This window comes from Pseudophryne corroboree, chromosome 12, assembly GCF_028390025.1.
Source record: "Pseudophryne corroboree isolate aPseCor3 chromosome 12, aPseCor3.hap2, whole genome shotgun sequence".
NCBI lineage: Eukaryota > Metazoa > Chordata > Amphibia > Anura > Myobatrachidae > Pseudophryne > Pseudophryne corroboree.
This window is the reverse complement of record NC_086455.1, coordinates 40,539,013-40,565,465: the sequence shown is the minus strand read 5'-3', so window position 1 is coordinate 40,565,465 and position 26,453 is coordinate 40,539,013. Positions and strand designations below refer to the sequence as shown.

Below are 26,453 nucleotides of genomic sequence, written 5' to 3'. Positions count from 1 at the left end.
CATTTTGTTGCTGGCCATTGAGCTGTTGTCCCAATGATAAATCATTACCATTGCTAAAAACATGTATATCATTCTGTATGACGCGATGCAAAATGCTAACTATGCTGGACAGTGTGACACTATGCAGTAGATCAGATCACCCCATATAACACTTAAATGCCCATTAGATCCCTCCTCCTTTTGCCCCATTATTGCCCTCTCACATTCCAGATGTGCAATGCTCTGGGCCTATGTTGGAGGATGGGTAAGGAGCCAGGCTTGGACTGGCCCACAGGGGTACAGGGGAAACCACCGGTGGGCCCTACTGCCTGGGGGCCCACCTCCTGTTTTAAGGCTCAGGTTCCAGACTGTGCACATGAATTATACATTATACATATGTTACCTTATACTGGACTATGGTGTATTTCCTACAGTGCATTGCTGTTATTAATCTGGTACATTATCATGCATGCAGCAGCTGAATTTACTGTATATATTTATGAAGGGGCCCAGACGTTGCACTCTCTAATGGTTAGTCAAACCAATGAGGTGACAGGCCACACCCCCTCTGCAGACTGTCCACACCCCCAACATAGGCCCTACTACTGCATTCCCCCGGAGGGCCCTACATGCCCCTGTCCGACACAGCCTGGAGCTGCAGCTCCATCAGCCACATTATTAATCCGGCCCTGTTTGTAACGTGGTGTTTAAAATGTGTTTTTATCTTCCTTTCGCCAAATCATTGGTGGGTGGGGGTGCTCTAACAAATGTCTCTTTCAAGACATGTGCTGTGCCAGATAAGACTTTACTAAGTTACAATTCTATTACGGGACATATGTATCCTACAAAATGATAACAACTGTTTAATATCACATTTATGTCTTTACGTAAGTATACATTGTACTTATTAAATCCTCTTAATTTTCTGAACATGCTATGCAAAATTATCTTTCTCAAACTGCTGCAAGTGCTGCTCACTAATTGTATACTGCAACTCTAGGGGGTCAATTCAATTCTCTGACCGTTGAATAGCACCGGTAATTAGCTCCCAGTCCTATTCAATACTGCGCCAAGTGACACTCAATTGTCGGGAATTCTTCTCTCACCCCCGGGAGGATGAGAGAGGAAATTCGACAAAAGTGCGGCCGGCGCTCGGCTAATTCTGTTGGGAATCAGCATCGAGACAGGGAGTTAAGTCTGAGAATGCCCGTACTTCCAACAAATGAACCTGTTAAATCCGGGAGAACGGGCCTTCGCTGACTTAACTTGAGTTGAACTGAATAGCGACAGGACCTAATTCCCAGCGCTATTCAACTGTCGGAGAATTGAATCTACCCCTAGTAGTAGTTGACAACTTGTTCACTGCTGGTTAATGTGTTTTTTTTGTAATTTTTTTATTTTTTTTTAAAGTATATTTGCATTTTTGTTACATCAATAATACAAGTGTATTAAATGTTTATGATATATTAAAGAAGCCTCTTTGTTATTCATCACAAGAAGCAAATCAAATAATTTATTTACACATATACAGGTTGAGCATTCCATATCCAAATAATCCAAAATACGTAATATTCCGAAATACTGTTTTTTTTGAGTGAGAGTGAAATAGTGAAACCTTTGTTTTTTGATGGCTCAATGTACACAAACTTTGTTTAATACACAAAGTTATTAAAAATATTGTATTAAATGACCTTCAGGCTGTGTGTATAAGGTGTATATGAAACATAAATGAATTGTGTGAATGTACACACACTTTATTTAATGCACAAAGTTATTAAAAATGTTGGCTAAAATAACCTTCAGGCTGTGTGTATAAGGTGTATATGTAACATAAATGCATTGTGTGCTTAGACTTGGCACCAGTACTGACTATGCAGAACACCCACTACCGGCAGCCCATCGCCCCAAACAAGAGATTAGCCATTGCCTTTTGGTGGTATGCTACCCCCGAAGAGTACCGCACAGTTGCCTCTTTATTTGGAGTTGGAATTGGCACGGTCTGCAAGATAATCTACCAGGTGACACAGGCATTTGTGGATACCCTGTACCAGCGGTTCATCTGCTTGCCGGTAGGACAACGCCTAGATGACACCATCCAAAGCTTTCGTAAGCGTCGGTATCCGCAGTGTGCTGGTGCCATAGATGGGACCCACATTCCCATCACTGTTCCCCGTTACAATCCCGCTGACTATTATAATCGGAAGGGGTGGCATTCTATTATACTTCAAGCTGTTGTAGACCACCAATACTGGCAAGTGAATTTTTACTGATTGTTTCATATCCACTTTTTAAAAAAATGTAGGCTTTATTTCTATAGCTCTAAAAATCTAATTTTTTTTAGTTTTACAGATGTCTTTATAGGGTGGCCTGGACGGGCACATGACGCCAGTCTTCGCTAATTCTGAGCTGTACCACATTGCAGTGGACAAGCGGGGTGGATGGCTTTTCCCTAGAGAGGTAAAAATAAGATTTTACTTACCGATAAATCTATTTCTCGGAGTCCGTAGTGGATGCTGGGGTTCCTGAAAGGACCATGGGGAATAGCGGCTCCGCAGGAGACAGGGCACAAAAAGTAAAGCTTTTCCAGATCAGGTGGTGTGCACTGGCTCCTCCCCCTATGACCCTCCTCCAGACTCCAGTTAGGTACTGTGCCCGGACGAGCGTACACAATAAGGGAGGATTTTGAATCCCGGGTAAGACTCATACCAGCCACACCAATCACACCGTACAACTTGTGATCTAAACCCAGTTAACAGTATGATAACAGCGGAGCCTCTGAAAGATGGCTTCCTTCAACAATAACCCGAATTAGTTAACAATAACTATGTACAATTATTGCAGATAATCCGCACTTGGGATGGGCGCCCAGCATCCACTACGGACTCCGAGAAATAGATTTATCGGTAAGTAAAATCTTATTTTCTCTATCGTCCTAGTGGATGCTGGGGTTCCTGAAAGGACCATGGGGATTATACCAAAGCTCCCAAACGGGCGGGAGAGTGCGGATGACTCTGCAGCACCGAATGAGAGAACTCCAGGTCCTCCCTAGCCAGAGTATCAAATTTGTAAAATTTAACAAACGTGTTCTCCCCTGACCACGTAGCTGCTCGGCAGAGTTGTAATGCCGAGACCCCTCGGGCAGCCGCCCAAGATGAGCCCACCTTCCTTGTGGAGTGGGCCTTTACAGATTTAGGCTGTGGCAGGCCTGCCACAGAATGTGCAAGTTGGATTGTGCTACAGATCCAACGAGCAATCGTCTGCTTAGACGCAGGAGCACCCATCTTGTTGGGTGCATACAATATAAACAACGAGTTAGATTTTCTGACTCCAGCTGTCCTTGCAATATATATTTTGAATGCTCTGACAACGTCCAGTAACTTGGAGTCCTCCAAGTCACTTGTAGCCGCAGGCACTACAATAGGCTGGTTCAGATGAAATGCTGACACCACCTTAGGGAGAAAATGCGGACGAGTCCGCAGTTCTGCCCTGTCCGAATGGAAAATCAGATATGGGCTTTTGTAAGATAAAGCTGCCAGTTCTGACACTCTCCTGGCCGAAGCCAGGGCTAGAAGCATGGTCACTTTCCATGTGAGATATTTCAAATCCACCTTTTTTAGTGGTTCAAACCAATGAGATTTTAGAAATTCCAAAACCACATTGAGATCCCACGGTGCCACTGGAGGCACCACAGGCGGCTGTATATGCAGCACTCCCTTAACAAAGGTCTGGACTTCAGGGACTGAAGCCAATTCTTTTTGAAAGAAAATCGACAGGGCCGAAATTTGAACCTTAATAGATCCCAATTTGAGACCCATAGACAATCCTGATTGCAGGAAATGTAGGAATCGACCCAGTTGAAATTCCTCCGTCGGAGCACTCCGATCTTCGCACCCCGCAACATATTTTCGCCAAATTTGGTGATAATGTTGCACGGTTACTTCCTTCCTCGCTTTAATCAAAGTAGGAATGACTTCTTCCGGCATGCCTTTTTCCTTTAGGATCCGGCGTTCAACCGCCATGCCGTCAAACGCAGCCGCGGTAAGTCTTGAAACAGACAGGGACCCTGCTGAAGCAAGTCCCTCCTTAGAGGTAGAGGCCACGGATCTTCCGTGATCATCTCTTGAAGTTCCGGGTACCAAGTCCTTCTTGGCCAATCCGGAACCACTAGTATCGTTCTCACGCCTCTTTGCCGTATAATTCTCAATACTTTTGGTATGAGAGGCAGAGGAGGAAACACATACACCGACTGGTACACCCAAGGCGTTACCAGCGCGTCCACAGCTATTGCCTGCGGATCTCTTGACCTGGCGCAATACCTGTCCAGTTTTTTGTTGAGGCGAGACGCCATCATGTCCACCATCGGTCTTTCCCAACGGGTTACCAGCATGTGGAAGACTTCTGGATGAAGTCCCCACTCTCCCGGGTGAAGATCGTGTCTGCTGAGGAAGTCTGCTTCCCAGTTGTCCACTCCCGGGATGAACACTGCTGACAGTGCTATCACATGATTCTCTGCCCAGCGAAGAATCCTTGCAGCTTCTGCCATTGCACTCCTGCTTCTTGTGCCGCCCTGTCTGTTCACATGGGCGACTGCCGTGATGTTGTCCGACTGGATCAACACCGGTTTTCCTTGAAGCAGAGGTTCTGCCTGGCTTAGAGCATTGTATATTGCTCTTAGTTCCAATATGTTTATGTGAAGAGACGTTTCCAGGCTCGTCCATATTCCCTGGAAGTTTCTTCCTTGTGTGACTGCTCCCCAGCCTCTCAGGCTGGCGTCCGTGGTCACCAGGATCCAATCCTGTATGCCGAATCTGCGGCCCTCCAATAGATGAGGACTCTGCAACCACCACAGAAGAGACACCCTTGTCCTTGGAGACAGGGTTATCCGTAGGTGCATCTGAAGATGCGACCCTGACCATTTGTCCAACAGATCCCTTTGGAAAATTCTTGCGTGGAATCTGCCGAATGGAATTGCTTCGTAAGAAGCCACCATTTTTCCCAGGACTCTTGTGCATTGATGTACAGACACCTTTCCTGGTTTTAGGAGGTTCCTGACAAGCTCGGATAACTCCTTGGCTTTTTCCTCCGGGAGAAAAACCTTTTTCTGAACAGTGTCCAGAATCATCCCTAGGAACAGCAGACGAGTTGTCGGCATTAACTGGGATTTTGGAATATTCAGAATCCACCCGTGCTGTTTTAGCACTTCTTGAGACAGTGCTAATCCCATCTCTAGCTGTTCTCTGGACCTTGCCCTTATTAGGAGATCGTCCAAGTATGGGATAATTAATACGCCTTTTCTTCGAAGAAGAATCATCATCTCGGCCATTACCTTTGTAAAGACCCGAGGTGCCGTGGACAATCCGAACGGCAGCGTCTGAAACTGATAGTGACAGTTTTGTACAACGAACCTGAGGTACCCCTGGTGTGAGGGGTAAATTGGAACGTGGAGATACGCATCCTTGATGTCCAAGGATACCATAAAGTCCCCCTCTTCCAGGTTCGCTATCACTGCTCTGAGTGACTCCATCTTGAACTTGAACTTCTTTATGTACAGGTTCAAGGACTTCAGATTTAGAATAGGCCTTACCGAGCCATCCGGCTTCGGTACCACAAAAAGAGTGGAATAATACCCCTTCCCTTGTTGTAGAAGAGGTACCTTGACTATCACCTGCTGAGAGTACAGCTTGTGAATGGCTTCCAAAACCGTCTCCCTTTCGGAGGGGGACGTTGGTAAAGCAGACTTCAGGAAACGGCGAGGTGGATCTGTCTCTAATTCCAACCTGTACCCCTGAGATATTATCTGCAGGATCCAGGGATCTACTTGCGAGTAAGCCCACTGCGCGCTGTAATTTTTGAGACGACCCCCCACCGTCCCCGAGTCCGCTTGAGAAGCCCCAGCGTCATGCTGAGGCTTTTGTAGAAGCCGGGGAGGGCTTCTGTTCCTGGGAAGGAGCTGCCTGTTGCTGTCTCTTCCCTCGACCTCTGCCTCGTGGCAGATATGAATAGCCCTTTGCTCTCTTATTTTTAAAGGAACGAAAGGGCTGCGGTTGAAAGGTCGGTGCCTTTTTCTGTTGGGGAGTGACTTGAGGTAGAAAGGTGGATTTCCCGGCTGTAGCCGTGGCCACCAAATCTGATAGACCGACTCCAAATAACTCCTCCCCTTTATACTGCAAAACTTCCATATGCCGTTTTGAGTCCGCATCGCCTGTCCACTGTCGCGTCCATAAAGTTCTTCTGGCCGAAATGGACATAGCACTTACCCGTGATGCCAGTGTGCAGATATCCCTCTGTGCATCACGCATATAAAGAAATGCATCCTTTATTTGTTCTAACGACAGTAAAATATTGTCCCTGTCCAGGGTATCAATATTTTCAATCAGGGACTCTGACCAAACTACCCCAGCACTGCACATCCAGGCAGTCGCTATAGCTGGTCGTAGTATAACACCTGCATGTGTGTATATACTTTTTTGGATATTTTCCATTCTCCTATCTGATGGATCTTTAAGTGCGGCCGTCTCAGGAGAGGGTAACGCCACTTGTTTAGATAAGCGTGTTAGCGCCTTGTCCACCCTAGGAGGTGTTTCCCAGCGCTCCCTAACCTCTGGCGGGAAAGGGTATAATGCCAATAATTTCTTTGAAATTATCAGCTTTTTATCAGGGGCAACCCACGCTTCATTACACACGTCATTTAATTCTTCTGATTCAGGAAAAACTATAGGTAGTTTTTTCACACCCCACATAATACCCTGTTTAGTGGTACCTGTAGTATCAGCTAAATGTAACGCCTCCTTCATTGCCAAAATCATATAACGTGTGGCCCTACTGGAAAATACGGTTGATTCGTCACCGTCACCACTGGAGTCATCGCCTGTGTCTGGGTCTGTGTCGACCGACTGAGGCAAAGGGCGTTTCACAGCCCCTGACGGTGTTTGAGTCGCCTGGACAGGCACTAATTGATTGTCCGGCCGTCTCATGTCGTCAAACGACTGCTTTAGCGTGTTGACACTATCCCGTAGTTCCATAAATAAAGGCATCCATTCTGGTGTCGACTCCCTAGGGGGTGACATCCTCATATTTGGCAATTGCTCCGCCTCCACGCCAATATCGTCCTCATACATGTCGACACACACGTACCGACACACAGCAGACACACAGGGAATGCTCCTAACGAAGACAGGACCCACTAGCCCTTTGGGGAGACAGAGGGAGAGTTTGCCAGCACACACCAAAAGCGCTATATATATATATCAGGGATAGCCTTATAATAAGTGCTCCCTTATAGCTGCTTTGTTATATCAAAATATCGCCATAAATTTGCCCCCCCTCTCTGTTTTACCCTGTTTCTGTAGTGCAGTGCAGGGGAGAGACTTGGGAGCCGTCCTGACCAGCGGAGCTGTGAGAGGAAATGGCGCCGTGTGCTGAGGAGATAGGCCCCGCCCCTTTTCTGGCGGGCTCGTCTCCCGCTATTTAGAGAAATCAGGCAGGGGTTAAATATCTCCATATAGCCTCTGGGGGCTATATGTGAGGTATTTTTAGCCTTTATATAGGTTACATTTGCCTCCCAGGGCGCCCCCCTCCCAGCGCCCTGCACCCTCAGTGACTGCCGTGTGAAGTGTGCTGAGAGGAAAATGGCGCACAGCTGCAGTGCTGTGCGCTACCTTTAGAAGACTGCAGGAGTCTTCAGCCGCCGATTCTGGACCTCTTCTGACTTCAGCATCTGCAAGGGGGCCGGCGGCGCGGCTCCGGTGACCATCCAGGCTGTACCTGTGATCGTCCCTCTGGAGCTTGATGTCCAGTAGCCAAGAAGCCAATCCATCCTGCACGCAGGTGAGTTGACTCCTTCTCCCCTCAGTCCCTCGCTGCAGTGATCCTGTTGCCAGCAGGAATCACTGTAAAATAAAAAACCTAGCTAAACTTTTTCTAAGCAGCTCTTTAGGAGAGCCACCTAGATTGCACCCTTCTCGGCCGGGCACAAAAATCTAACTGGAGTCTGGAGGAGGGTCATAGGGGGAGGAGCCAGTGCACACCACCTGATCTGGAAAAGCTTTACTTTTTGTGCCCTGTCTCCTGCGGAGCCGCTATTCCCCATGGTCCTTTCAGGAACCCCAGCATCCACTAGGACGATAGAGAAAATATATTGTAAACATTGACTTTATCTCCTCTGATATCCCCACACAAATAATCTGCAGTGATTTCCAGGTGACATTTTGCTCATCTGCATGACCCCAATGTGAGTACACTTATGTCTTCTCTGCATTAATACTGAAAATCTAATTTTTAATAGAAATCGGTGATCGTAGATGAGGTTGAGATACCAGGCCACATCATTGGCGATGTGGCATACCCCTTACAACATTGGCTGATGAAAGGTTACACCCAACATGTAGAGTTGTCCCCAGAAAAGGTCAGCTACACCCACACCCTAAGTTCTGCTCGGATGGTAGTGGAAAACGCTTTTGATCGTTTAAAAGGACGTTGGCGCTGCCTCATGAAGAGGAATGATGTGGACCTACAATTAATGCCAAATGTAGTAGCAACCTGCTGCATTTAGCATAACATCTGTAAGCTCCAAAAGGACCACTTCCTTCCAGAGTGAGTGGAATGTGCCGGACACAGAGGCGGAGGGCATTGCAAGTGATGCAGCAGATAATGATGCAAGTGATGCAGCTGTTAATGATGGGGCACATGACTACAGTGCGGAACTAATTCGGGCCACCATTGCAGCACTTCCCTCAATGGTTTAAATGAAAAGACAACAAAAACATTCTCCATAACAAGTTTTTAGGTTTATGATGTAGAATAGGTCTTTGTTTTGTTTACATAAATCTCTCTCTCTATATATATATATACATACATATATACACACACACACACACACACATACCAGTGATGGCTAACCTTGACACTCCAGCTGTTGTTGAACGACACATCCCAGCATGCCCTGCATCAGTTATAGCAAGGCCAAATAGCAAAACTGTAGCAGGGCATGCTGGGATGTGTCGTTCAACAACAGCTGGAGTGTCAAGGTTAGCCATCACTGATATGACATTCCCTGATATTCTGTGAGGTAAGTGTAGGTTACATTATGGGTTGGACAAATTGTAAAGAACATACAACATTAAATACTGGCAAAACTGACCAGGTATAAAATTTGTGTGGCCATAAAAGGACGAGATCCCCTAGGCCACAGTATAAAGCAAAAGTGCAGGATGCCGATTATGAGGAGGACATATTTTTATGTATAAGCACCAAATATCACATTATATGCAATACATACCATCTACAATTAGGCCCAAATCAACATAAAATGATGTCCTCGTCCTGATCAGCAACCTGCACCGAGAGTGAACAGCATCATGTTGGCAGCTAGAAGTAGCATATCCTTGCACACGACAATTTTTAATGTAAAAAAATACTGAACTTTTCAAAAAACTGGGCAGCTATAAAATTTGTGTGCCCATAAAAGTATGAGATCCTAGGCCACAGTATAAAACAGAGTGGAACAATATAAAACATATTTTAGAATAGGCACATTTATGACAAATTCCTGTACACAGAATATTCTGGTGACTCTAGGTTTTGTTGTGCGCTAGTAGTAATGCTAGTGAAATTGGCACCTCTATATTCTGGTGACTCTTGGTTTGGTTGGGTGCTAGTAGTAGTTTGGCCTCCTAGTGTAATGGTCATATGTGTTTTCGAAGTAGACAGGAGGCTGTTGGAAATGCTGTATTGGCTGCATGAAAGCACGAGCAAATGTGCGTTCAAAAAAGGACATTTGTCTCTCCTGCATAGACATTCATTGCGATATAAATGCCTGCTGATTTTGCCTCTCAGCGTCCAAATATTTCTCCATGCGGGCATCCTCCTTGGCTTGCACCTCAGAGTCCAATTCACGCAGATGTTCCAATATAACAGACGTCATCGCTCTAGCACATTGCTCGGACCGGTTTGGCTTTTTCTTTTTGGCAGGCACGTTGTAAACTGCAAGTGGGAGGATCAAAACAATGACATTAAACATTGAGAACTGAGGATACAAAAAAATAGCAGTAGTGTTTGCGTACATGTGCTTGTGGCCTTCTCCCACCTGCGCGCTAGCGACACTCTGCAACAGATACCGTATAGATTTCGGTGATTGTAATGTGTGTAATAGGTGTTTTTATTTTATTTTACATTTTATACTTACTATTAGAGCGTAATGGCATGGTCTGTTTGGGGAGCGCCGTCTCATTGTTTGCTTCTACTACCCCCTCAATTGTGGCTTGGACGCTGTCTGAATGCAGTGACGAATCCATCCCACTATTTTCGCCACCGTCGTCAGAAAGTAGGAGCGGTGATGTTGGGCTGAACTGGGTTGACGGCAGGGTGCCCTGTGTAGCTGGTGACAACTGTGTTGACGGTAGGGTGGTCTGTGTAATCGGTATCTCCTGGCTATTCTCCATTTGGCTGCAAGATGGTGCAATTGAGGAGGACAGTGCTACAGGATTATTAAGCGCTGTGCTTCCGAAAGCACTGTAGCACAGATAATAGTGCACCCAATCCTGCCTTGCAGCACCGCTTTTTTTACGGTTGTGATCGTGCACTTTGGCAAACTGCTTGCGTAATGGTTTAAGCCTGTTTAATTTCTTCCCCTGACCTGATTAGCAGTAGTTCTCGGATCTCTGCATCGGACCAGTTGGAGGAAACAGGCATGCTGCTGCAGGTCAGAATTCGGGGCTGCCAAAGAGTCAGGCTGAGGGTGAAGCTTTGGTTCGCACGGTATGTCAGCAGTGTCTTGGTGCAGATCAGGCTGTGAGCAGACTGTGGATACTGTATGCAGGTCAGGCTGTGGCTGTAGTGAAGGGAGCAGGCTACATAAACTGCATGAGCGCTGCTGTGATGCTCCATGTGCACTGTCTGCGGGGCACTGACAGATGACATCATCTGCCAGTGCCACAGAAGCTCCAATCAGCTTCTCTCTGCAAAAGCCGGGTCAAATAATCCGGTTTGGGAGCGTTTACACCGCCACAGAATCCGGGTCCGACCCTGAGCATTTCCCGGGGTGGATACCCGGAAAACAGGACCCGGGGTATTTTTTAGAGACCATTTACACCAAGCCCTGACCCGGATTGACTCGGCAATAACCCGGGATATTTCTTTGGTGTAAAAGGGGTATAAGTGGAGCAGGGAGGATATGCAAGTCTTTCAAGCAATGTAGATCAGTCACACAGACATGCGGGGGGGACGCCCCGCATGTCAGGCCTGACCCCCCCACACAAGTACAAAAGCACTTTTGTAATTGAAGAGTAGCTCCCTCCCTGCGCCACTCATGCGCGCTGGCAGGGAGCTACTCGTCGCTGTCTGGGTCGAAGCGGCTGTGTGCGACGTCACGCAGCCACCACAGCCCGCCCACCACAAGGTCCGGGCACGCCTGCGTTGCCCGGACCGCGCCCCCAAAATGCCTGCTTTGCCCGGTCCGCGCCCCCTAAACGGCGTGCAAACTCTGCCTGTCAATCAGGCAGAGGCGATCGCAGGGCTGAGACGGCTGTCGGCTGTCTGGCATGCTCCGGCGCATGTGCAGTTCAGACCTGATCGGCTGCTGTGCAAAAATGCACAGCACCGATCAGGTCTGAATTAGGCCCAAAGAGCGTTTTATACAATGTTATTACAAGGACATCCGAATCAAATGTAATAATCTATACTAGGGCATGGGAGCGCTCTTGGCAGGCTCATGAATTGACTGTTCAATTAGGGGCAGCAGTGGAGATGCTGGAGGAAGTGTCGCACTCGTAGTTTGGGGGACAGGGCCTTGACTCTTAGGTGGCAAGGATGCCATCAGTGGAAGCACCATTCAGTACAAGGATGTTGCAGGGAAGTGTAGAGGTCATACAGAACTGACTGAGTGACCCTATCTGATACAGGTCCGGTCATGATCAAAGGCGTAGTGGGAGCACAGAAGGGGAAGTGGTAGGTGTCGCAGGGTGGGGCTTCGGTCCTCAGGTTACTAGGACCTTGTGTGGCGGGGAGAAGCGGTGCGCAAGGCATGGTAAGTGGGGATTGTCTGAATGCCTTGCATAAGTCACCAATTAGCAGGCCGCACGCCTGGTTCCAGCAAAATGCGGCATGGGCCACACGGGTTGCGTGCCGCAGAAGGGTGTTATGCGTATGGTAGCTGGTCCCCCAATGTAGGGGTCGTGGTGGTGTTACGTGCCATAAATTTGGGCTGGACACGCCCCAGGTGGAAGACACGGTAGGGGGCTTAGTTGTGTTGCGTGCCTACAAGGTTGGGCCGAACACGCCCCAGGTAGAAGACGGAGTAGGGGGCATGGTTAGGCCGAGCACGCCCCAGGTGGTAAAAATTCACATAAGCCTTGCGCACCACTTTCCTTGCCCTGCGATTGGTTATGTTTGGGTTATAATGAAATAAATAAGAATTTACTTACCGATAATTCTATTTCTCGGAGTCCGTAGTGGATGCTGGGGTTCCTGAAAGGACCATGGGGAATAGCGGCTCCGCAGGAGACAGGGCACAAAAAGTAAAGCTTTTCCAGATCAGGTGGTGTGCACTGGCTCCTCCCCCTATGACCCTCCTCCAGACTCCAGTTAGGTACTGTGCCCGGACGAGCGTACACAATAAGGGAGGATTTTGAATCCCGGGTAAGACTCATACCAGCCACACCAATCACACCGTACAACTTGTGATCTAAACCCAGTTAACAGTATGATAACAAAAGGAGCCTCTGAAAGACGGCTTCCTACAACAATAACCCGATTTTTGTAACAATAACTATGTACAAGTATTGCAGAATAATCCGCACTTGGGATGGGCGCCCAGCATCCACTACGGACTCCGAGAAATAGAATTATCGGTAAGTAAATTCTTATTTTCTCTATCGTCCTAGTGGATGCTGGGGTTCCTGAAAGGACCATGGGGATTATACCAAAGCTCCCAAACGGGCGGGAGAGTGCGGATGACTCTGCAGCACCGAATGAGAGAACTCCAGGTCCTCTTTTGCCAGGGTATCAAATTTGTAAAATTTTACAAACGTGTTCTCCCCCGACCACGTAGCTGCTCGGCAGAGTTGTAATGCCGAGACCCCTCGGGCAGCCGCCCAAGATGAGCCCACCTTCCTTGTGGAATGGGCATTTACATATTTTTTGCTGTGGCAAGCCTGCCACAGAATGTGCAAGCTGAATTGTACTACAAATCCAACGAGCAATAGTCTGCTTAGAAGCAGGAGCACCCAGCTTGTTGGGTGCATACAGGATAAACAGCAAGTCAGATTTCCTGACTCCAGCCGACCTGGAAACTATATTTTCAGGGCCCTGACAACATCCAGCAACTTGGAGTCCTCCAAGTCCCTAGTAGCCGCAGGCACCACAATAAGCTGGTTCAGGTGAAACGCTGACACCACCTTAGGGAGAAACTGGGGACGAGTCCACAGCTTTGCTCTGTCCGAATGGACAATCAGATATGGCTTTGTGAGATAAAGCCGCCAATTCTGACACTCGCCTGGCCGAGGCCAGGACCAACAGCATGGTCACTTTCCATGTGAGATATATCAAATCCACAGATTTGAGTTGTGTAAAACAATGTGATTTTAGGAATCCCAAACTACGTTGAGATCGCCCAGTGCCACTGGAGACATCAAAAAGGGGTTGTATATGCAGTACTCCCTTAACAACTTCTGGACTTCAGGAACTGAAGCCAATTTCTTTCTGGAAGAAAATCGACCGGTCGAAATTTGAACCTTAATGGACCCCAATTTGAGACCCATATACACTCCTGCTTGCAGGAAATGTAGGAATTAACCTAGTTGAAATTCTTCCGTGGAGCCTTCCTGGCCTCACACCATGGAACATATTTTCAACTAAGCGGTGATAATGTTGTGCGGTCACCTCCTTCCTTGCTCTGACCAGGGTAGGGATGACCTCTTCCGGAATGCCTTTTTCCCTTAGGATCCGGCGTTCACCCGCCCTGGCGTCAACGCAGCTGCGGTAAGTCATGGAACAGACATGATTCTTGCTGAATCAAGATCCTTTCTAGTATCTCTTGAAGTTCCGGGTACCAAGTTCTTCTTGGCCCAAACCGGAACCACGAGTATAGTTCTTACTCCTCTCCTTCCTATCATTCTCCATACACTGGGTATGAAAGGCAGAGGAGGGAACACATACACCGACTGGTACACCCACGGTGTTACCAGAGCGTCCCAGCTATTGCCTGAGGGTCTCTAGACCTGGCGCTTCATGTGGGACGCCATCATAACCACCTTTGGTCTTTCCCAACGGTTTACAAACATGTGGAAACTTCCAGATGAAGTTCCCACTTTTCCGGGTGGAATTCATTTATGCTGAGGAAATCTTCCTAGTTGTCCACTCCCGGAATGAACACTGCTGACAGTGTTATCACATGATCTTTCGCCCAGCGAAGAATCCTTGCTGTCATTGCCCTCCTGCTTCTTGTGCCGCCCCGTCTGTTTACGTGGGCGACTGCCATGATGATGTCCTACTGGATCAGCACCGGTTGACTTTGAAGCAGAGGTCTTCCTAGGCTCAGAGCATCGTAAATTGCCCTTAGCTCCAGTATATTCATGTGGAGAGAAATCTCCAGACTTGACCACACTTCCTTGGAAATTTCTTCCTTGTGTGACTGTTCCCCAGCCTCTCAGGCTGGCATCCGTGGTCACCAGAACACAGTCCTGAATGCTGAATGTGTTGCCCTCTAGAAGATGAGCACTCTGCAGCCCCCACAGAAGAGACACCCTTGTCCTTGGAGACAGGGTTATCCGCTGATGCATCTGAAGATGCGATCCGGACCATTCGTCCAGCAAATCCCCCTGAAAAGTTTTTGCGTGAGATCTGCCGAATGGAATCGCTTCGTAAGAAGCCACCATTTTTCCCAGGACTCCTGTGCATTGATGCACTGATACTTGGCCTGGATTTAGGAGGTTTCTGACTAGGTCGGATAACTCCCTGGCTTTCCCCTCCAGGAGAAATACCTCTTTCTGGACTATGCCCAGAATCATTCCTAGGAACAGCAGACGTATCATCGGAAAACAGCTGCGATTTTTGGAATATTTAGAATCCACTCGTGCTGTCGTAGAACTACTTTAGATAGTTCTTTTCCGACCTCCAACTGTTCTCTGGAAACTTGTCCCTTTCAGGATATCGTCCAAGTAAGGGATAATTTAGATGCCTTTCTTCTTTTAAGAATCATCTTTTCGGCCATTACCTTGGTAAAGGCCCGGGGTGCCGTGGATAATTCAACGGCAGCGTCTGAAACTGATATTGACAGTTCTGTATCACGAACCAGAGGTACCCTTGTTGAGAAGGGCAAATTTGGACATGGAAGTAATCCTTGATGTCCAGGGACACCATATAGTCCCCTTTTTTCCGGTTCTCTATCACTGCTCTGAGTGACTCCATCTTGATTTGAACCTTTTTATGTAAGTGTTCAAAGATTTCAGATTTAGACTATGTCTCACCAAGCCGTCTGGCTTCAGTACCACAATATAGTGTGGAGGACTAATACCCTTTTCCTTGTTGTAGGAGGGGTACTTTGATTATCACCTGCTGGAAATACAGCTTGTGAATTTTTTTTTTTTTTTTTTTTTCAATACTGCCTCCTTGTCGGAGGGAGCCGTTGGTAAAGCAGGCTTCAGGAACCTGCGAGGAAAAAATGTCTCGACTCTCCAATCTGTACCCCTGGGATAATACTTGTATGATCTAGGGGTCAACTTGCGAGTGATCCCACTGCGCGCTGAGACTCTTGAGACTACCCCCCCACTGGTGGAGGGCTTCTTTTCCTGGGAAGGGGCTGCCTGCTGCAGTCTACTTCCCTTTCCTCTATGTCTGGGCAGATATGACTGGCCTTTTGCCCGCTTGCCCACATGGGAACGGAAGGATTGAGGCTGAAAAGACAGTGTCTTTTTCTGCTGAGATGTAACTTGGGGTAAAAAGGTTGGATTTCCCAGCTGTGGCCGTGGCCCCCAGGTCCGACGGACCGACCCCAAATAACTCCTTCCCTTTATACGGCAATACTTCCATGTGCCGTATGGGATCTGTATCACCTGACCACTGTCGTGTCCATGACATCTTCTGGGAGATATGGACAACGCACTTATCTTGATGCCAGAGTGCAAATATCCCTCTGTGCATCTCGCATACATATATATAGAATGCATCCTATTAAATGCTCTATATCAATAAAATATTTTTAGTCAGGGAATTCGACCAAGCCAACCCAGCACTGCATCTCCAGGCTGATGGCGATCGCTGGTCGCAGTATAACCACCGTCTGTGTGTATATACTTTTTAGGATATTTTTTTTTTTTTTTTTTCAGCTGCCTATCAGCTGGCTCCTTGAGGGCGGCCGTATTATGGAGACGGTAACGCCACTTGATAAGCGTGTGAGCGCCTTATCCACCCTAATGGGTGTTTCCCAACGCGCCCTAACTTCTGGCGGGAAAAGGTATAACGCCAATATTTGCTATCGGGGTAAACCCACGCATCATCACACACTTCATTTTATTTTATCTGATTCAGGAAAAACTACAGGTAGTTTTTTCACTTCCACATAATACCCTTTTTTGTGGTACTTGTAGTATCAGAAATATGTAACAGCTCCTTCATTGCCCTTAACGTGTGGCCCTAATGAGGAATACGTTTGTTTATTCACCGTCGACACTGGATTCAGTGTCCGTGTCTGTGTCTGTGTCGACCGACTGAGGTAAATGGGCGTTTTATATAAAAAAAACCCTGACGGTGTTTCTGAGACGCCTGGACCGTTACTAATTGTTTGTCGGCCGTCTCATGTCGTCAACCGACCTTGCAGCGTGTTGACATTCTCACGTAATTCCCTAAATAAGCCATCCATTCCGGTGTCGACTCCCTAGAGAGTGACATCACCATTACAGGCAATTTCTCCGCCTCCTCCAGCATCGTCCTCATACATGTCGACACACACGTACCGACACACAGCACACACACCTGGAATGCTCTGACAGAGGACAGGACCCCACTAGCCCTTTGGAGAGACAGAGGGAGAGTTTGCCAGCACACACCAAAAACGCTATAATTACATAGGGACAACCTTATATAAGTGTTTCTCCCTAATAGCATCTTTATATATATATTTATATCGCCAATTTGTGCCCCCCCTCTCTGTTTAAACCCTGTTTCTGTAGTGCAGTGCAGGGGAGAGCCTGGGAGCCTTCTCTCCAGCCTTTCTGTGAGAGAAAAAATGGCGCTGTGTGCTGAGGAGATAGGCCCCGCCCCTTTTACGGCGGGCTCGTCTCCCGCTCTTTAGTGAAGTTTGGCTGGGGTTAAATATCTCCATATAGCCTCTGGGGGCTATATGTGAGGTATTTTTAGCCAGTATATAGGTTTACATTTGCCTCCCAGGGCGCCCCCCCCCAGCGCCCTGCACCCTCAGTGACAGCGTGTGAAGTGTGCTGAGAGGAAAATGGCGCACAGCTGCAGTGCTGTGCGCTACCTTTAGAAGACTGTCAGAGTCTTCAGCCGCCGATTCTGGACCTCTTCTAACTTCAGCATCTGCAAGGGGGCCGGCGGCGCGGCTCCGGTGACCATCCAGGCTGTACCTGTGATCGTCCCTCTGGAGCTAATGTCCAGTAGCCAAGAAGCCAATCCATCCTGCACGCAGGTGAGTTCACTTCTTCTCCCCTCAGTCCCTCGTTGCAGTGATCCTGTTGCCAGCAGGACTCACTGTAAAATAAAAAACCTAAGCTAAACTTTCTCTAAGCAGCTCTTTAGGAGAGCCACCTAGATTGCACCCTTCTCGGCCGGGCACAAAAATCTAACTGGAGTCTGGAGGAGGGTCATAGGGGGAGGAGCCAGTGCACACCACCTGATCTGGAAAAGCTTTACTTTTTGTGCCCTGTCTCCTGCGGAGCCGCTATTCCCCATGGTCCTTTCAGGAACCCCAGCATCCACTAGGACGATAGAGAAAAGCTGTGACCAATTTTATTTGCCAAAATGATGCATTCTTGTCTCAGTTATTAGTTGGCTAATATGGCGTGCCGCCGGTAAGTCGGCCTCTCCACCCTTATGCCTTATTTCCCTTCTGTACTGCTGGAGACAAGCACAACACCTTACGCCAGGTTTTGCTGAAAAGATAATGTTTAAAATCAATTCACCATCATGAAACGACAAATACAAGGTATGTTGGCTAGATAATGCACACATGCTTTGTATGTCAAGGCTAAATATGTTCTGTTGTACACTGCTGCATGCACTGTGGCTATATACTGCTGTACAATGATGCATGAACTGTGGCTATATACTGCTGTACAATGCTGCGTGCACTGTGGCTATATACTGCTGTACAATGCTGCGTGCACTGTGGCCATACACTGCTGCATGCACTGTGGCTATATACAGCTGTACGCTTCTGCATGCACTGTGGCTATATACAGCTGTACGCTGCGGCATGCACAACGGCTATATACAGCTGTACGCTGCGGCATGCACAACGGCTATATACAGCTGTACGCTGCGGCATGCACGGCGGCTATATACAGCTGTACGCTGCAGCATGCACGGCGGCTATATACAGCTGTACGCTGCGGCATGCACGGCGGCTATATACAGCTGTACGCTGCGGCATGCACGGCGGCTATATACAGCTGTACGCTGCGGCATGCACGGCGGCTATATACAGCTGTACGCTGCGGCATGCACGGCGGCTATATACAGCTGTACGCTGCAGCATGCACAGCGGCTATATACAGCTGTACGCTGCGGCATGCACGGCGGCTATATACAGCTGTACGCTGCGGCATGCACGGCGGCTATATACAGCTGTACAATGCAGCAGGCACAGCGGCTATATACAGCTGTACGCTTTTGCATGCACTGCGGCTATATACAGCTGTACGCTTCTGCATGCACTGCGGCTATATACAGCTGTACGCTTCTGCATGCACTGCGGCTATATACAGCTGTACGCTGCGGCATGCACGGCGGCTATATACAGCTGTACGCTGCAGATGCACGGCGGCTATATACAGCTGTACGCTGCGGCATGCACGGCGGCTATATACAGCTGTAAGCTGCGGCATGCACGGCGGCTATATACAGCTGTACGCTGCGGCATGCACGGCGGCTATATACAGCTGTACAATGCAGCAGGCACGGCGGCTATATACAGCAGGCACGGCGGCTATATACAGCTGTACAATGCTGCATGCACGGTGGCTATATACAGCTGTACGCTGCGGCATGCACGGCGGCTATATACAGCTGTACAATGCAGCAGGCACGGCGGCTATATACAGCTGTACGCTGCGGCATGCACGGCGGCTATATACAGCTGTACGCTGCGGCATGCACAACGGCTATATACAGCTGTACGCTGCGGCATGCACTGCGGCTATATACAGCTGTACGCTGCGGATGCACGGCGGCTATATACAGCTGTACGCTGCGGCATGCACGGCGGCTATATACAGCTGTACAATGCTGCATGCACGGCGGCTATATACAGCTGTACGCTGCGGCATGCACGGCGGCTATATACAGCTGTACGCTGCGGCATGCACGGCGGCTATATACAGCTGTACGCTGCGGCATGCACGGCGGCTATATACAGCTGTACGCTGCGGCATGCACGGCGGCTATATACAGCTGTACGCTGCGGCATGCACGGCGGCTATATACAGCTGTACGCTGCGGCATGCACGGCGGCTATATACAGCTGTACGCTGCGGCATGCACGGCGGCTATATACAGCTGTACGCTGCGGCATGCACGGCGGCTATATACAGCTGTACGCTGCGGCATGCACAGCGGCTATATACAGCTGTACGCTGCGGCATGCACGGCGGCTATATACAGCTGTACGCTTCTGCATGCACTGCGGCTATATACAGCTGTACGCTTATGCATGCACTGAGGCTATATAGAGCTGTACGCTGCGGCATGCACAACGGCTATATACAGTTGTACGCTGCGGTATGCACGACGGCTATATACAGCTGTACGCTGCGGATGCACGGCGGCTATATACAGCTGTACGCTGTGGCATGCACGGCGGCTATATACAGCTGTAAGCTGCGGCATGCACAGCGGCTATATACAGCTGTACGCTGCGGCATGCACGGCGGCTATATACAGCTGTACAATGCAGCAGGCACGGCGGCTATATACAGCTGTACGCTTCTGCATGCACTGCGGCTATATACAGCTGTAGGCTTCTGCGGCTATATAGAGCTGTACGCTGCGGCATGCACAACGGCTATATACAGCTGTACGCTGTGGCATGCACAGCGGCTATATACAGCTGTACGCTGCGGATGCACGGCGGCTATATACAGCTATACGCTGCGGCATGCACGGCGGCTATATACAGCTGTAAGCTGCGGCATGCACGGCGGCTATATACAGCTGTACGCTGCGGCATACACGGCGGCTATATACAGCTGTACAATGCAGCAGGCACGGCGGCTATAATCAGCTGTACGCTTCTGCATGCACTGCGGCTATATACAGCTGTACGCTTATGCATGCACTGCGGCTATATACAGCTGTACGCTTATGCATGCACTGCGGCTATATACAGCTGTACGCTTATTTATGCACTGCGGCTATATAGAGCTGTACGCTGCGGCATGCACAACGGCTATATACAGCTGTACGCTGCGGCATGCACGGCGGCTATATACAGCTGTACGCTGCGGCATGCACGGCGGCTATATACAGCTGTAAGCTGCGGCATGCACGGCGGCTATATACAGCTGTAAGCTGCGGCATGCACAGCGGCTATATACAGCTGTACGCTGTGGCATGCACGGCGGCTATATACAGCTGTACAATGCAGCAGGCACGGCGGCTATATACAGCTGTACGCTGCGGCATGCACGGCGGCTATATACAGCTGTACACTGCGGCATGCACGGCGGCTATATACAGCTGTACGCTGCGGATGCACGGCGGCTATATACAGCTGTAAGCTGCGGCATGCACAGCGGCTATATACAGCTGTACGCTGTGGCATGCACGGCGGCTATATACACCTGTACGCTGCGGCATGCACAGCGGCTATATACAGCTGTACGCTGCGGCATGCACGGCGGCTATATACAGCTGTACAATGCAGCAGGCACGGCGGCTATATACAGCTGTACAATGCAGCAGGCATGGCGGCTATATACAACTGTACAATGCTGCATGCACGGCGGCTATATACAGCTGTACGCTGCGGCATGCACGGCGGCTATATACAGCTGTACACTGCGGCATGCACGGCGGCTATATACAGCTGTACGCTGCGGATGCACGGCGGCTATATACAGCTGTACAATGCAGCAGGCATGCACGGCGGCTATATACAGCTGTAAGCTGCGGCATGCACGGCGGCTATATACAGCTGTAAGCTGCGGCATGCACGGCGGCTATATACAGCTGTACGCTGCGGCATGCACAGCGGCTATATACAGCTGTACGCTGCGGCATGCACGGCGGCTATATACAGCTGTACAATGCAGCAGGCATGGCGGCTATATACAACTGTACAATGCTGCATGCACGGCGGCTATATACAGCTGTACGCTGCGGCATGCACGGCGGCTATATACAGCTGCACACCGCGGCATCTCCTTCCTGGCAGACAGGTTCCCGCACTTGGGTGACACACACCATTCTCAGCACCTCACATTATCATTACTGTCCTCATACCGGGCTGACTCGCCCCAGCTCCCGCTTCCCCGCATCTGTTCCTGCTCCGCTCACTCCAGTTCACACACTTCAGCTCCGTCTCGGACTCGGGGGCGCGCATGGGCCATGTCACGTGTGAACGTGCTCGCCTCAGAGTCCGCCGCCGCCAGTGGGAGAAGATGTTGTTCGGGGGTGCCGGTAACAGCTGCAGAGAGGAGCCCGGCCGGAGGAGGCCTGCACCGGGTGAGTACAATGCCCGACCGGGCCTGCGCAGACCTGACGTCACCGGGTGACTGACCGGTGCTCCCAAATTCTGCCTGCAGATTATAAAAGTGATAGGGACAGGCTCAGGACTCGCTCCCTGTATGTGGGCATCTCCTGTGTGTGTGCGCGCAATAGCCCCGGGGTCACTCCAATCCACGGAGTCCTATAATCACAGGGCTGGCTGTGGGGGGTCCTATACATACAGGGACAGTGCAGGACTCTGGCTGTGGAGGGTCCTATACTTACAGGGACAGTGCAGGGCTCTGCTGTGGGGGGTCCTATACTTACAGGGACATTGCAGGGTTCTGGCTGTGGGGGGTCCTATATTTATAAGGACAGTGCAGGGCTCTGGCTGTGGGGGCCGGGGTCCTATACTTACAGGGACAGTGCAGGGCTCTGGCTGTGGGGGGTCCTATACTTACAGGGACAGTGCAGGACTCTGGCTGTGGGGGGTCCTATATTTATAGGGACAGTGCAGGGCTCTTTCTGTGGGGGCCGGGGTCCTATACTTACAGGGACAGTGCAGGGTTCTGGCTGTGGGGGGTCCTATATTTATAGGGACAGTGCAGGGTTCTGGCTGTGGGGGGTCCTATATTTATAGGGACAGTGCAGGGCTCTGGCTGTGGGGGGTCCTATACTTACAGGGACAGTGCAGGGCTCTGGCTGTGGGGGGTCCTATACTTACAGGGACAGTGCAGGGCTCTGGCTGTGGAGGGTCCTATACTTACAGGGACAGTGCAGGGCTCTGCTGTGGGGGGTCCTATACTTACAGGGACATTGCAGGGTTCTGGCTGTGGGGGGTCCTATATTTATAAGGACAGTGCAGGGCTCTGGCTGTGGGGGCCGGGGTCCTATACTTACAGGGACAGTGCAGGGCTCTGGCTGTGGGGGGTCCTATACTTACAGGGACAGTGCAGGACTCTGGCTGTGGGGGGTCCTATATTTATAGGGACAGTGCAGGGCTCTTTCTGTGGGGGCCGGGGTCCTATACTTACAGGGACAGTGCAGGGTTCTGGCTGTGGGGGGTCCTATATTTATAGGGACAGTGCAGGGTTCTGGCTGTGGGGGGTCCTATATTTATAGGGACAGTGCAGGGCTCTGGCTGTGGGGGGTCCTATACTTACAGGGACAGTGCAGGGCTCTGGCTGTGGGGGGTCCTATACTTACAGGGACAGTGCAGGGCTCTGGCTGTGGAGGGTCCTATACTTACAGGGACAGTGCAGGGCTCTGGCTGTGGGGGGTCCTATACTTACAGGGACAGTGCAGGGCTCTGCTGTGGGGGGTCCTATACTTACAGGGACAGTGCAGGGTTCTGGCTGTGGGGGGTCCTATATTTATAGGGACAGTGCAGGGTTCTGGCTGTGGGGGGTCCTATATTTATAGGGACAGTGCAGGGCTCTGGCTGTGGGGGGTCCTATACTTACAGGGACAGTGCAGGGCTCTGGCTGTGGGGGGTCCTATACTTACAGGGACAGTGCAGGGCTCTGGCTGTGGAGGGTCCTATACTTACAGGGACAGTGCAGGGCTCTGGCTGTGGGGGGTCCTATACTTACAGGGACAGTGCAGGGCTCTGCTGTGGGGGGTCCTATACTTACAGGGACATTGCAGGGTTCTGGCTGTGGGGGGTCCTATATTTATAGGGACAGTGCAGGGCTCTGGCTGTGGAGGGTCCTATATTTATAGGGACAGTGCAGGGCTCTGGCTGTGGGGGGTCCTATTCTTACGGGGACAGTGCAGGGCTGGTTGTGGGGGGGTGGGGAGGGTCCTAGATTTACAGGGACAATGCAGGGCTGGTTGTGGTGGGGGTCCCTATATTTTTCCTATACTTACAGAATTACATGGACAGGGCTGTAACGGTTCTATAATTACTGTGACAATACAGGAGCTGGCTTTGAGGGGCTCTATAATTACAGGGACAGTGGGCGTAATTCAGATACGGTCACAAAGTGGCTATTGTATGCAGATCGGCCCATGTTTTCTTACTGCATGTGTCTGAACCACAGTGCGCACACACATCAAGTGAATTGCAGTTGCTATGAGGGATTGCTCACTAATACCCCTTTTACACTCGCAGAAAAATCCTGGGATATTGCACGTGAACGCGCATTATCCCGGGATTTTTGTGAGTGTGAAAGGGTACAGGGACAATTTCCCGGGAAACTGTGCAGTGTGAACGGGTATACCGGGTCAAGGTGACCCGGCACCCGTTCTCTGCATAGAAGGAGGCGGTGCTTGGAGAAGATTATCTCCAAACACCGCCTCCGCTAGAGTCAGCAGTGACATCACGACCCGGCAATATGCCGGGTCGGCCCGCTAACGTGAAAGGGTCGTTCCCGGGAAATATACCGGGAATGAGCTTTCACTGCGAGTGTAAAAGGGGTATTATTAAGCTCGGTGAAGTGATAAAGTGGAAGGTGATAAAGGACCAGCCAATCAGATGTCACAGGCTGGGTTTGAGAAATGACATGAGCTGACTGGCTGGTCCATTATCACCTTCCAATTTATCACTTCACCGAGCTTAATAAATCTACCCCTCAGACTCTAACATGACCCGATTTGCAATGATGGCACCGATGTCAGATGGAAATGAAGAGACATCAGTGGTCATCCCTAAGCTCAGGTTAACTGCTGCACATATTGGCATATAATCGGAATTGTGTACGGCAAAAGCTAGCTACTGCAATCGCAAGAACAACCACATCTAAATTAGGCCTAATGCACAAACCGGCTGTGGAGGTCCTATAATGGGTTCGGTGTGGATGATCGGCGGATGGGATGCCAGCTGTCAATATCCCTACAGCGGCATCCTACCCTCCAGAGTGCCGGCAGTGGTGCGAGAGCGCTAAGAGTCCCCTTGCAGGCTCACTTCGCTTACCACGCTGCCGCTCGCTGCGCAATCCACAGGATCCATTCCCACTCCATGGGTGTCGTGAACACCCACGAGTGGGAATAGCCCTGTTTCGCCGGGATTCCGGATGGCGGCATTGTCGGCTGGCGGGATTCCGGCGTCCGCATCCTGACCGCCGGGATCCCTACAGCCGGTAAATTAAACGCATCCCCCTATAGGGACAGTGCAGTAATATTGAGGCTGTTTTTTGTTTTTAATTCTGTGTGGCAGGGGTCCCGGACATGTGATAACTGGGGTTTATCTGCACAGTGCTTATTACTGTAATTATAGAGTTGTCGTTATAGCCAACTTTTGTCTCATTCTGGATAAAGTACTATTCCCTCTTAAGGGATGAGTCGAGTGATAAATGCGAAATAAGCTGGTGGTTTGCAGTATTCACTTTATGTTCAAATAAAGACTTACATCCAGATTTATCAAGCCTTGTAGAGTGATAAATTGCACAGTGATAAAGTACCGAACAACCAGCTCCTAACTGCCATGTTACAGGCTGTGTTTGAAAAGGACAGGAGCTGATTGGTTGGTTCTTTATCACTGTGCAATGTATTACTCTGCAAGGCTTGATAAATTACAATCTGATGTTGGCCTGTCCCAGTGTGACCAGCATACAATCCTCTAACATGTCTTATTCCTGCTTGGCTTTAATTCCTGTTATTTGGAATGTCCGTGACGGCGGCGTGAGGTGACGGATAGAAGTGCGGTTGCTGCACTGGACATCATATCTTGGATATTGTAAGCATATTACTGTCTTTCTTGTGTACCTTCAGATTTCACGTTGCCACCTAAGAGCACGTGGCAGCACAGATGCCCATGACTAGGGGAAACAGACAGCTGCCGCCAGGTCCTACAGGCACTCCGCCCAGCCCAGAAAACATGGATAAACCCCTTCTGCCGCATAAGAAGAGGAGCTGGTACCTGGCCTGGAAATATAAACTGAGCAACCAGCGGGCAGTGCGACGAATGTGTCAGGTAAAGGATGGGGGGAAAAGTGGCATATGATAAATATTTTACATTGGTACTTACATACAAAACAGATACTGAGAATTACACGCAGCATACAGGAACAGATACTGAGAATTACACGCAGCATACAGGAACAGATACTGAGAATTACACGCAGCATACAGGAACAGATACTGAGAATTACACGCAGCATACAGGAACAGATACTGAGAATTACACGCAGCATACAGGAACAGATACTGAGAATTACACGCAGCATACAGGAACAGATACTGAGAATTACACGCAGCATACAGGAACAGATACGGAGAATTACACGCAGCATACAGGAACAGATACGGAGAATTACACGCAGCATACAGGAACAGATACGGAGAATTACACGCAGCATACAGGAACAGATACGGAGAATTACACGCAGCATACAGGAACAGATACGGAGAATTACACGCAGCATACAGGAACAGATACGGAGAATTACACGCAGCATACAGGAACAGATACGGAGAATTACACGCAGCATACAGGAACAGATACGGAGAATTACACGCAGCATACAGGAACAGATACGGAGAATTACACGCAGCATACAGGAACAGATACGGAGAATTACACGCAGCATACAGGACCAGATACGGAGAATTACACGCTGCATACAGGACCAGATACGGAGAATTACACGCAGCATACAGGA

At 49.5% G+C, this 26,453-nt stretch overlaps 2 protein-coding genes across 3 annotated transcripts in view; one reads left to right on the top strand and one right to left on the bottom strand.

Annotated features, from left to right (window-relative positions):
• LOC134980534 (potassium channel subfamily K member 16-like) overlaps positions 1-12,425 on the bottom strand; it is a 63,081-nt gene extending 50,656 nt beyond the window's left edge. Inside the window, exons 1-2 of one of the 2 annotated variants that reach the window (XM_063947390.1) lie at positions 10,163-10,251; positions 9,257-9,960 (exon numbers count right to left, since the gene is read on the bottom strand). Coding sequence is in view for 1 of the 2 variants with exons in the window: in XM_063947388.1 (XP_063803458.1) it covers positions 10,163-10,418 (256 nt within the window). In the remaining variant the exon portion in view is untranslated. Of the gene's footprint in view, positions 1-9,256; positions 9,961-10,162 lie in introns of both variants that reach the window. The other variant, XM_063947388.1, reaches the window with a different exon arrangement.
• Positions 12,426-21,750: 9,325 nt separating this feature from the next.
• The window catches only part of POMGNT1 (protein O-linked mannose N-acetylglucosaminyltransferase 1 (beta 1,2-)), a 55,194-nt gene continuing 50,491 nt past the window's right edge, over positions 21,751-26,453 (top strand). Inside the window, exons 1-2 of the mRNA XM_063947387.1 lie at positions 21,751-21,870; positions 25,564-25,765. Of these exons, the coding sequence (XP_063803457.1) occupies positions 25,601-25,765 (165 nt within the window). The 5' untranslated portion in view covers positions 21,751-21,870; positions 25,564-25,600. The remainder of the gene's footprint in view (positions 21,871-25,563; positions 25,766-26,453) is intronic.